The sequence below is a fragment of the Mus caroli genome, chromosome 11 (genome assembly GCF_900094665.2).
Source record: "Mus caroli chromosome 11, CAROLI_EIJ_v1.1, whole genome shotgun sequence".
NCBI classification, from domain to species: Eukaryota; Metazoa; Chordata; class Mammalia; order Rodentia; family Muridae; genus Mus; species Mus caroli.
In genome coordinates, this window is record NC_034580.1 from 55890116 (window position 1) to 55902221 (window position 12106).

The following is a 12106-nucleotide window of genomic DNA, read 5'->3' on the forward strand; positions in this document are numbered from 1 at the left end:
GCTTCCCATGCCTGGAGTGGGGAGTGGAGCCATTTACCCACTTACCCTCAGTGGTTTTGGGTCCCAGCCTGCCCCGTGCCTGGGCAGAGTGTGGTCTAATGACCAGAGAGCGTTTTAGGCAAAGAGACATTGATGTGGCTGCTAGAATCAGGGCAAGGACTCTTGGAGTGGTGAGGGCTAGGGGAAGGGAGAGCAGCACTCACCCACCCACCCCCTTGCCTATCTCCCCCAAGCCTAGCACAGGCCTCGAAGCAGAAGTCCAGCGTGTGCACTGATCTTGAATGTTTACAGGGGATCGGGGAAAAGATTGTCTGAAGATTTGACCAGGAAATCTGGCTTGGAAAAAGGGGCCAGAGAATCACCTTCTCAGATCTAAAGAAGGAAATGTCAGCTGACCCGATTACTTCTCATTCCCCGAACACCCATACTGAGCTCTTACCAACCCGATGGACCTCCTTACTAGGCTTTGTGGCCCTAGCTCTGGCCAGGCCATCCCTGTAAGTGCCCCTCTCTGTTGCCTGCTACCACAGGTTTACCTTCTAGGCAGGACCTGGTACAAGCGAGAACATTGTGTCTCCTGCCTGCCTGGTCTCTCATGTCCCTTGTGATGAAGGTGGCAGGGAGCCTCTCGTGCTAAGACAGATAGGTAGGGACTACATTAGCTGCTCCGGGTACAGTGGGCAAAAGCTCTGTGGTTGATTATTGAAAATGGCCACAGGCACTCATGGAAGGAAAAGGCCCCAGCCAACCCCATGTTTGCCTTCTCTGTACATGCGACCTCCAAGGAGTCTTTTGATGTGGGGGCTTGATTAGCCAAACTCTGTCCCTTAAAATTCTGCTGTTGTCTGCCAGCTTGGGGGCAGTTTGTATTGTATGTTTTATTACCAAATGGGATTGTGGGGTCTGGAGAACTGGTAGGGAATATGGTGTCACCGAGTCTGCCCTCAGGACCTGAGGTAATTGATGTTGTTTTCATCTAGGCTCTCCAGAACAGAAACTCCACTCCCTAGCTCTGTGTGGCCCTTGACAAGTGACTCAATCCCCTGAGCTTCAGTTTCCTCCCTGGAAAAGGGGGTTAACCGTCATGGTCATTACGGGGATTAAATCAATGAGCATGGGAGACTTTCAGATGAGCACCTGTCAGGTAGCAGCACTTGATAGATTTTGACCCTTTCCTCACTCTGGAGGAGCCTAAGGGAGATGGCTCACCTGGTGTTCCTCTTCTAGGGCCCACATCTTCGCAGTCAGCATCTTGCTGACATTTAGAAATATGGGCCCAAGCCTTGTCCCAGTTCCTCCCGGATATTAGCGAAACCTGAGGTGCCCAGAGTCTTGGAGACTGGCATGGGATGTCCTGCTCCATCCGGAGGTACCTCCCAGTGACTCCCAGGCTCCACCCTAGGTTAGGTGGCAGCTCTTTTTGCTCAAAGCTCCAGTCCTGGCCCCAGCCAGTGCTCCAGGCTTACTGGATGCTGAGGGGCTGTGCCTGAAGATGCCAGGACAAGAAGCTGATCTGTCTCTGTAGGTCCAGGACAGGTCATTTCCTCCTGTGGAGTGTGTGCCCACTGTGCCTGGATTTGTTTTGAGTGCCATCCAGTTGCGATTCTCCTTGTCTAGTTCAGGTACTGTACTCCATGGAGTTACTTGTTCCCTCCTGGCAATGCCCAGAGCTCCCACTGGCCAGCCTGGGCCTTGCTAACATGGTTCTTGCTGTTGGCTTAAGCATTGCTTTCTCCTTTAGCCTCAGCTTCCCCACCTATGAAAAAGGGGTGCTGGACTCTTTTCTTACTTAGACCTCTTCAAATGAAACAAATCCTCATTCCTTTTCTTCCCAAGTCTCTGCACAGACCATTGAGCAACAGCCTGCCAGCCTGCCAGCCTGCCTGCCTGCCTGCCCCTGGCTGAGACTCTGCCCTCTGGTTCTTGGAGATCTTTTAGCACCTTCTTGCACAAGCCTTTGTGTGTGGGTCTCCTTCTGACACTAGGTCTGTCTGTGATGCTAGTTTCTGCTTCTGGGTCTTTCTTTCGGGTCTGTCTTCATTACGCCCCAAGTGAGGGGCTTCCATGCCCTAGTGCTCTGTCTGCTTCTGTAGCTCATGCATATTCTCTTGGCTCAAGGTGTGGATCGGGTGTAAACTTCGAGTTGATTTTCTCTGGTGTGGGTGGAATATCAACAGAAGTGGGCGTTCTCAGATCTGTGACAATGCCTAGGTGGTTCTAGGAATGGCTGCAGTACACCGGTTAGCCAGAAGCAAGGCTGCTTTCCTGGAGCAGGGTTCTAGACTGGGATCCCCAGTCTTTGATTCTTGTGATTCTGTTCCCTGCAGGCCAGCTGCTGCTCATAGCTCGAGCCAGAGCCACCATGACCCGCTGGACGTCCCTCAAGGCCTCTAGGCCACACAAGCCTGGCTCCTGGGATCTGGCAGCTTTCCCCCGGCGTCTGAGTACCCCAACCTTGGCCACCTTCCCCTGGAAGGCTCAGGAACACGGGGCTGAGATGTCTTCTCAGAATGGTCCCCGGGTTCCCCAGCCCCGTCAACCCTCTGCCTCCTGGCCTAGACAGAAACAGCATCCACCATTACAGCCCCGAGCCTCAGCTAAACAAGCCCATGGTGAGGTGGTAGATGGAAACAGCTGTAGGGGAGGAAGTGAAGACAGGTGGCCCTATAGGGCCTGAGGTTCTGTGGTAGGATACCTTGCATTAGACATGAGGGTTGGATCTCGACTCTCCTGTTGAAGCCCGTATGTCTTGGTTGGGAGTACTTTACCCTTTAAAAACTCTCCATGGCCATTAAAGGATGTCTTGAGGCTCTTGGCTGTGTTTTGCCCCACGCCTGACAAACTCTTTCTGTGGCTCTCAAGCTTCATAGCTATGTCTGTGTCTGCCAGGCAGTAGCACTATGGCTCATGACATAGACCCTGGGAATCCTTCCTGAGCTGTCTGGTCTACTGGTCTCCACCCATGCCTCTGTCGGTGGCAGAGTGTGCAGGCCATGTCCCTCTGAACCTCTGATGTAGATGTGGCCAGGGATTGTGCTGTCCAGATGGGCTTGAATTCCAGCATTGTTATCTCTGCTTATAGACATTGGGCAAGTGTCTTCCTGTTCTGAGCTCTGAAAAAATGGGGCAGAGCTCCTCAAGGGTCCAAGGGCAGGAAGGTTTGATAGTATCTGGCCTGCCCCAGGTGCCCAGCTACCCTGGGATCTTCTTCTGGGATCTCTGTCTTCCTAGTGATGTCAGGTGATCGAGGGCTTTGAGGTTTTACTGGGCTCTAAATTGATGTGTCGTTGGGTAGGTCTTGAGGTGTATGGCACCGTGTGATGGGAAGATACAGCATGTTCAGATCATCAGTGTTCTGCTACGTCCGTGGTGGATACTCACTTTCAGCTCAGCCCAGCTGAGACAGGCTAGAGTCTATGGGGCTAGGCATGCTGTGGTCCCTGGTTTAGCTTAGCACCAGCCCTTGTGGAGCAATGGGGAGTGTGCAAAGCCTGGGCCTGAGAAATGAGTTTGTTCTGGCCACTGCACCATTCCTCCAGCCTCCTCTGGGAGGACTGTGTGCTAGGCTGGCCTGGAGTTATGTAGGAGGTCAAAAGTGGTCATGGAAGCAAGTAACATGTGTGGGGGCTGTGGTCCTGTGGTCCACAGCAGAGATGGGAGAAGATGTCTGTTCTACCCTAGGGCTACCTTTTATATCATGTGACCCCATGATAGAAACGAAACGGGTGTAGCCTACGGGTGATTAGTGGATGCTCTGGGCTTCTAGAGGACAAGCAGAATGAACACGGAATGTCAGACATACCGAGGCCTGGAGCCTGGCAGACCTGCTTAGACCTGGGATAGGGCAGTGGGTGACATAAATGGCTTGATGTGAGGGAGCTGACCAGTGTCACAGCTGTTATGACTGTTGCTGTTGCTATTCCACTTGAGGGTCTGTGTTGGAGTGTGCAGTGTGTGGGTCAGGATTATGTGTGTGTTACTTCTAGGGCATGAGGAGGCCTGTGGTGACATCATGAGAGCAGAGCCTGATGCACAGCAGCGTGGCTGTGGGAGGGGGTGTGTGTGGAGCCTGTGTGTGTGTGAGAGAGTCAGGGGTGTAGCATGTGTGTGTGTGTGTGTGTGTAGCAGGTGTGGGGGGCGAGGGAGTGAGAGGGTGTGTGTGTAGATATCAGGGGTGGGCTGGGGAGAGTGTGAGGGGGTGTGGAGGGGAGAGCATGTGTGTGTGGGGTGTGTGTGTGTGTATTCGGCTGGGCAACAGGCCATGGGCCTGCCTGGCCTGCCTGTACAGACCTTGCTGCTCCTGGGGTCACTGACTGTGAGTAGAAGAGGGATGGGATTTAATTTGGTGCCTTTCAGGCTTCTGGTGCCTGTCGCAGGGGACTGGGAGGAAGGCAGATGAATTGAGCTGGTGAGATGGCCCCTGCCTTGGTCCAGGCTGGAGGTGACCAGGGTTTAGGCTATGAGGGTAAGGGAAATATGAATATATAGTGAAAGCAAGGCCCTTTGGTACTGGAGCTAGAAGAGCTGAGAGGAAGCCAAGGTTTCTGGCTGGAGCTTCTGGGAGCCCAGGGAGACTGTTTTCCAAACTGTGAAGGTGGATTGAGAAGCAGGCTTCAAGTGGGAGGGAAGACGGGGGATCTGTGGTGACTAAACGGAGGCTGTGTCTGTCAGTTACTGTCACGGCCCTGGATGCCTGCCCAGACAGACCTATTCTCCTTTCTTTTGCAGAAGTGCCCCCGCCTGGAGTCAGCCTGGGGGCAGGCCAGGGTCCACCAGACCCCGGGATGACCGCAGCCAGTCGGGCCAACCCCTACAGCATTGTATCATCAGAGGAGGACGGGCTGCACCTGGTTACCATGTCAGGCGCCAACGGTTTTGGCAATGGCAAGGTGCATACACGGCGCCGGTGCCGCAACCGCTTCGTCAAGAAGAACGGTCAGTGCAACATTGAATTCGCCAACATGGACGAGAAGTCACAACGCTACCTGGCTGACATGTTTACCACGTGTGTGGACATCCGCTGGCGCTACATGCTGCTCATCTTCTCTCTGGCCTTTCTTGCCTCCTGGTTGCTGTTTGGCATCATCTTCTGGGTCATTGCTGTCGCCCACGGGGACCTGGAGCCAGCCGAGGGCCGTGGCCGTACACCCTGTGTACTGCAGGTCCACGGCTTCATGGCAGCCTTTCTCTTCTCCATTGAGACACAGACCACCATTGGCTACGGGCTACGTTGTGTGACTGAAGAGTGCCCGGTGGCTGTCTTCATGGTGGTGGCGCAGTCCATTGTGGGCTGCATCATTGACTCCTTCATGATTGGTGCCATCATGGCCAAGATGGCACGGCCCAAGAAGCGTGCACAGACTCTGCTTTTCAGCCATAATGCCGTGGTGGCTCTGCGTGACGGCAAGCTCTGCCTCATGTGGCGCGTGGGCAACCTGCGTAAGAGTCACATCGTGGAGGCCCATGTGCGAGCCCAGCTCATCAAGCCCAGGGTCACAGAGGAGGGTGAGTACATCCCACTGGACCAGATTGACATTGATGTCGGCTTTGACAAGGGCCTAGACCGTATCTTCCTGGTATCACCCATCACCATCTTGCACGAGATTGATGAGGCCAGCCCACTGTTTGGCATTAGCCGTCAGGACCTCGAGACAGACGACTTTGAGATTGTGGTCATCCTGGAGGGCATGGTAGAGGCCACAGCCATGACCACACAGGCTCGCAGTTCCTACTTGGCTAATGAGATCCTGTGGGGCCACCGCTTTGAGCCAGTGCTCTTCGAAGAGAAGAACCAGTACAAGATTGACTATTCACACTTCCACAAGACCTACGAGGTGCCGTCTACTCCCCGCTGCAGCGCCAAGGACCTGGTGGAGAACAAGTTTCTCCTGCCTAGCGCCAACTCTTTCTGCTATGAGAATGAGCTGGCCTTCCTGAGCAGAGATGAGGAGGACGAGGTGGCTACCGACCGGGATGGCCGCAGCCCTCAGCCAGAGCATGACTTTGACAGACTGCAGGCCAGCAGCGCTGCCCTTGAACGGCCCTACAGACGGGAGTCGGAGATTTGAATGCCCTTGGCTTAGATGCGGCACCACCCTGACCACAATAGGTCCCATGTCCCTTGGGGACCTGCGTTTGAGCAGAGCAGGCCGAAAGCCTCGGGTCACAGACTCAGTAGCATCTTAGTCTTTTTCATGTTTTTTCGCAATAGCTTGGGAAAGTTTGCGGGAGCGTGGATGGCCAAAATGACCGGCTCACGGCCTCAGAGGCTGATGTATACCCATGGGCAAGGAGGTGACTTCTTGGGGTAGGGTTGCTCAGGAGTTAGGGACTCTGCTGGAGGCTTTAGGAGCAGGTCCCCAGCCCTGGTGGAAGGAGGCTGTGTATGTACACTTCATTGGTTTTTAACTTGGGCAAGACTGTTTACAAACAAAAACAAACAAACAAACAATAAAAAAAACCCACCCCACAAAACACAAGAAAACACAAAACACAGGTGGTTCAATTTTTAAAATTCCTGGTGTGGGGACAGTTGGAATTCTACTCAGCGCTGCCAGGCAAGCAGCTGGACAGAGAACCCTGAGGGCTCTCAGAGGTCTGTTTTCTCCCTCACGTGGGCCAGGGCCTTAAGCAAGTTGTCATGCTTAAGGATGAATCAGGCTGCTTGTGACCATGTTAACGATTCTAATAAAGTGTCTGGATGTCTCTTGGGGGTGGGGCCCACTAGGGTGAATCTGGCTTGCTCTTCTGTTTGATGTTGTTGTACCTCAGCTGCCTCAGGGCTGGGTTTAGACACCCCTTCCCCCACCCCCACTCCGTACTCCCATTGTGCTTCTCTTCCTATTTAGTCCCAGGTCTCCACCCCTTGCAGCGAGGGGGCGTAGGAAACACCAGAGTGGGTGCTTCTTAGAAAAGGACACTCAGGAAATTAGTATGGGGTCTGGGTCCCACATCCCCAGGAAGTGGGTCGGACCCACGTCCCCCGCTGGACTCACAGCTTGAGTTGTGCCTTAGAGACTCTGGTTGTCTGGCTTCCGTCATTGCTGGTTTTCTCAGACTTGTTTAATCTTTCCCTACTGCCCTAAGTCCACTCATGAAGCTCCCCAGGCCCTTCTGAGATTGCAGAGGCTGCTCGCTCATAGCCCTGACCCTGCCTGCTTTTGTCCCACACTGCTGGGGCAGGATGATGAAGCCCTGCTGGTCCCAGCCAGTCATCTCCTGCTGGAAGGCAGAGTCTAGGGGAGAAGAGAAACCCCCCCCCCCCCCCCCCCCCCCTATCCCACACCAGCCCCCTGCCACCATAGAGATAGACCAGAGAAATGTCATAAAACAAAGAATTCCTGTTTTAGCCTATGGTGGAACTTCTCCTTCCTGAGGCCCAAGCCGTGGAGTCTTCCCGTAGTGCCCCGTCAGGGAGACCTGAGATAGGCTGGCTCCCAGGCACCTTGCTTCAGATTCCATGCTAATTTCTAATCTAGGAGATTCCCCTAGAACCCGCTGCAGAGGCATGGGCTCCTCTGTGGTCCTGGCCCGACCTCTGCCCCCAAATCTCACTGACTGTTCTAGCCTTGGCCTCGGGGCCTAAGGGTGCATTCAGCCTGGGTGTGCTTGCCTGCCACTCACCTCTCTAGCTAGTTGTCGGGTCTAGGGAGGGGTAGAGGGTGGGTCCCGGCCACTGGGTGCCACTGTGGGAGCACCTGTTGTTCTTTCTGAATAGGTGGGCCTGTATCCAGAGCAGGGTCTAGGGGCTCCTGCTCTCTGCTCATCTCAGTGGCCTGAAGCATTCAGAACTCTAGGCAGCCCCATCCTCCTCCCTGCCAGAATGGTCCAGTCCCTGGGCCCTGCTGGAGAGCAGCTCAAACTGCCTTTCATCTCTGCCAAAGGCAGGCAGATGCTGTATTTTCAAATTCTCCTGCCCTCTTTTTCCCTCTTTCCCTGTATTTATTTATTGCTTGTGCTAAAGACCAAACTAGCCGCTCCCTTTAGTGCACCCAATGGAGGAAGCCACTGACGGGGGAGCCGTGTGCCTGTGCCAGGCAGGAAAGCTTGGCCCCTGGGAAGTGTGTGAGAAAGAAAACCAGGGTGTGTGTGCACGCATGTGCAGACGTGCTCACACGATCTTCTCCCTGTGTGGGAAACTTGGTATGCAGGTATATGGTATACACAGGTGTTTGTATACAGGTAGCCTATGTCTGACCACAGGTATGTGTGTGCTTGTTTGTTTTTTTGGGGGGGGGGGTAAGGTGGGTTTCATGCTCACCAACCTGAACTGGTCAGGCTGGATGCTGGCCACAGACGTGATCACAGTCCAACTTGAGTCCCTGCCCTGCCCTGGTTATGCAGGCTGTACGACACAGTGTGCATCAGTCTGAGGAGTCTGATGGTAAGTAAGCCTCTGCAGCAGATCCTGTCGGAGGCCATGGAGGCATCTGTGTGTGTGTGTGTGTGTGTGTGTATGTGTGTGTGTGTGTGTGAACATGTGTGAGGGTGTGGAGGTCCCAGGGTGTGTGTATGTGAATGTCAGTGGCTTGGGTGCTGTGTGGAGAGAGAGAGAGAGAGAGAGAGAGAGAGAGAGAGAGAGAGAGAGAGAGAGAGAGAGAGAGAGAGCTGCACAGGATGAAGCAGCTGCCCTGAGCCCATCTGGTGCTGTGCACCTGGTCCTTGTCCAGCCGAGGGCCTGGGGGCAGAAGAACACACCATAGGGAGGCCCTTGTATGGGTATCTGCCCTATGTGAGGTCATAGAATGTTAAATCTATTTTAAACGGTGAAACTGGAGAATTTTCATGTTATTTTCAATAATAGTGGTATCTAAAGATGTAGGCAACAAGACTAGACCACATTAAATGCATTTTGATCTCTTTGAATGCTACTGTGTTGAGATGTGCGTCTCACTGGCCTCTGCCTGCCTCTCCTGCCTGCTGAGCATTTACACTTCCTGGGGCCCCTGCAGCTGGACCATGTACAGGGCTTCCTGGGGCTTGTCCTCAGGGGCAGAGAAGGACATGGTGGCAGCAGCACTGAGAGCAGGAGCATGGCCTCTCTCAGATCGAGGGGCAGTCATTCAGTCTTTTCCATGGACACTCCCCACCGCTCCACACACTGCCTCTGCCTCATTCTTGGGCTCTTCCTGCCTTGCTGTCTTTCCTTCTACACAGAAGCACCAAGCATCATCCATTCCCACAGGCAAGCCCAGGGCACTCCCAGAGCTCCTTCCGATCTGAGATGGGCAACTTTGTTTCCTCTTCAAGAGGGGAAGAGAAGGGCTGGGGGCTAAAAAGGAGCCCTTCCCCAGCACAAGTCAAACTGATGACCCAACGTGGCAGGGTGGGGTTGGAGCTGAGACAAAAGCTGTCGGTGGGACCAGTTATCAGTTTGTTTTCTGGAAATTGCTTCCATTGTTCCAAAGGTTCAGACGCTGGGATCTCCATGGCCAAAGCCTGTGCAGAGGGAACCTCTTCCTTTATCCAAACTGCTTCAGAGAGTGGATAGATCTCGAATCCACTGCCTCAGCACAGGACTCTGAGGCCCTGCATTTTGCAGATGTACAGGATTCCAGATGGGCAGAGAAGGAGAGATGTGCTCTCTAGCCCCTGGGATAGTGGTCTAGGGGAATTTCAGCTGTACTTCCCTACAGCAGGGTCTGGGGTGGGGTGGACCGGGTTCTGGAGCTTCTCACTCTGTCTAGTAAGGCCCAGAGCCCTGGAGTTCTGCTGGGACCCTTCCACCAGAATCTAAGCCAGTTGGGGCCAGAATGTTGTAACCTTATTCTTTGTACACAAGCCTCCCCTACAGTACTGACCGGCAAGTCTAGGCCCTGCCTGTGGGTTGGTCCTGGCTGCTACACACTGCTCGCATTTTGGGTCCCCTTGAGCTTGCCGTTTCTTGGCATCCCTTCTCCTGGCTGTGCTGATGCCCTAAAGGGCCTTAGGTCAGATTTCAGGCCACTTGACTGCCAGGGGACTCATCCACTTGCAGGCTCACCATCAGTGAGATTACTAATGGCCAGCTTGCAGAGATCCTGAAAGAACCATCACTTAGCATTAAGTACTTTGGTTTAGCCTGGGGCTCTGGACCCTGTGCTCTGTATACTTGAGGGCAAGTACAACAGCTGTACCTGAGGGGTGTGGTCAAGGGACAAGTCACTTTCCTGCCCTCTCAGGAATAAAATGGGTCACCTTGGGATTTGTATTCAGACAGGCTAAACTGAAGTAGCTGGCACTTGGTCATGACTGGGGACAGAGTGCCCACTAAATTGAAGTGTCTTGCCTGGAAGTCTGTTGATATTAGCCATGCCCTGACAGACCAATCAGAAGGCATCAGTTCTCTGTGTTAGAGAAAAGTGCTTCAAGAGGATTAGAACTTGAACAAGATCATTGGAAGGCAGTTATTTGAGATGGGATCTAGCTAAGCCTCAGGCCCAAGCCATCTCCACGTTAGGGCAATCAACCCAAGACACTCCACACTCTGCCTACTGCTGGCAAGGGCAGTAGCCAAAGTCCTTGTCAGCTGAGGTACCGCCTGGTGAGCTCTCTGCCCTGGAATCACCCTGTTTACTGTGGCGGAGACCCTGGGACTTGAGAAATCTGTGCCTGGGTGTTTCCTTCGCATGAGAAGACACACTAGAGTCTTCCACTTATTTCTGAGCAGTGATGGGAATTCCAAGGACACACCCTACTCCACAGTAATACACCGTCCATCCAGTCCCAATACGGTCTCCTCCCAACTTCCTGCCCCACCGAGTGTAAAGTCTCAATTGATCCTTGCTACCTGGTCCTGTGTGACCCCTGCTTCCTCCCCCTGTTCAGTTTCCCCTCTTCCTTTTCCTGCCCACCGGCCCCAGGCTTCCTACCTTTCTTTAGATTTTTAGACCCTTGCATGAATAGCTTTTCTGACTTCCTTTTAAAGCATTTTAAAATTACATGATTAATTGTGTGTGTGTGTGTGTGTGTGTGTGTGTGTGTGTGTGTGTGTCTAGGTCAAAGGACAACTTGAGAGTCAGTTCTCTCCTTCTTCCATCAGGACAGTTCGGGTTGGCAGGGTTGGCAGTCAGTGCCTTGGCTGGCCCCCTTCTCTCATCTTGGCAGATGAATGAAGGTCCTTCTCCTGTTCCTGAGCAGATATGATAGACATCTGGGTCTCCCTCTCTAGCCATGCCATCTTTATCTGTGTTACTGTGTTAAGGGGAGACTGGAACGCCCCTTCTTTAGCGTTTTCTTAGTCTAGAAAGTGACTCAGAAGGAATCTTGAGGATGACTTTTTAGCCTTTGAGAGAATAGCAGCAGGGTAGGCAAGCTGTAGATTCCAGAAGTTTCCAGGAGAAGGAAGCTGGAGGAGGGCAAGACAAAAAGCCGTGCCCTGTGAGCTAGCTTGAGGGTAGCATATTCAGTAGCAGACAGAGGTCGGCCAGCAACAGTGGCACGGATGCATGCTGGGAAAGAGGCTGGGGAAAGGCTTCCCAGAGAAAGCCCTGGGTGTCAGAAAAAGCACACCCAGGTTTTGGCCAGTATCTGAAAGAAAGAGATAGAAAAGAAGGAAGAATAAAAGTCACAGTTTTCTGAATAACTCTAAAAGCTGAGCAGGTTCTACAGCACTTCAGGACGGAAGAGCTTCGAGTTTACTCTAAGGGAGGGGCTTCGGGGAAGGACCCGAACATGATCTCATTAAGGGGATAATTAGTCGGTCTCTTCCCTTAGGTGTCTTCAGGTGAATCAGATTTCCTGAGGTGTGGCTGGGTGGACTCCTGCCCAGGTGGTTGACAAGCCCATCTGGATTGGCTCCCGAGGGAGAAGACTGTAGCACATAATATTTGGAGAGGCTTACATTGCCTGGTCTCTACTAGGCCAGAGGTAGGGCTTAGATTCTATTATTTTGATCAGGAGGAAGTAGTTTTGCCTTAATGGGCCTCAACAAAATCCAAATATGTCCACCTTTTTGTATGGTAAATTTAAACCCTAAAAGGTGCCAAAGCTGATGTTTCTCTTTCTAGAGCTACTGGGGAAGTGGGACATGGGTCCTAAAGTAGAGACCAGGAAGTGGAGTACATCCTCAATGGCTTCAGAGGTTGTTAATCCCTCTAATGCCTGGGCTTGTTCATTGTCTGCCCTA

General features: G+C 53.0%; 1 protein-coding gene across 1 annotated transcript in view; it reads left to right on the top strand.

The window, feature by feature from the left end:
* Positions 1-6452, top strand: part of Kcnj12 (potassium voltage-gated channel subfamily J member 12) — a 46738-nt gene extending 40286 nt beyond the window's left edge. The window contains exon 2 of the mRNA XM_021177732.2: positions 4729-6452. Coding sequence (XP_021033391.1) covers positions 4785-6068 — 1284 coding nt within the window. The 5' untranslated portion in view covers positions 4729-4784 and the 3' untranslated portion in view covers positions 6069-6452. The remainder of the gene's footprint in view (positions 1-4728) is intronic.
* Positions 6453-12106: the final 5654 nt, after the last annotated feature.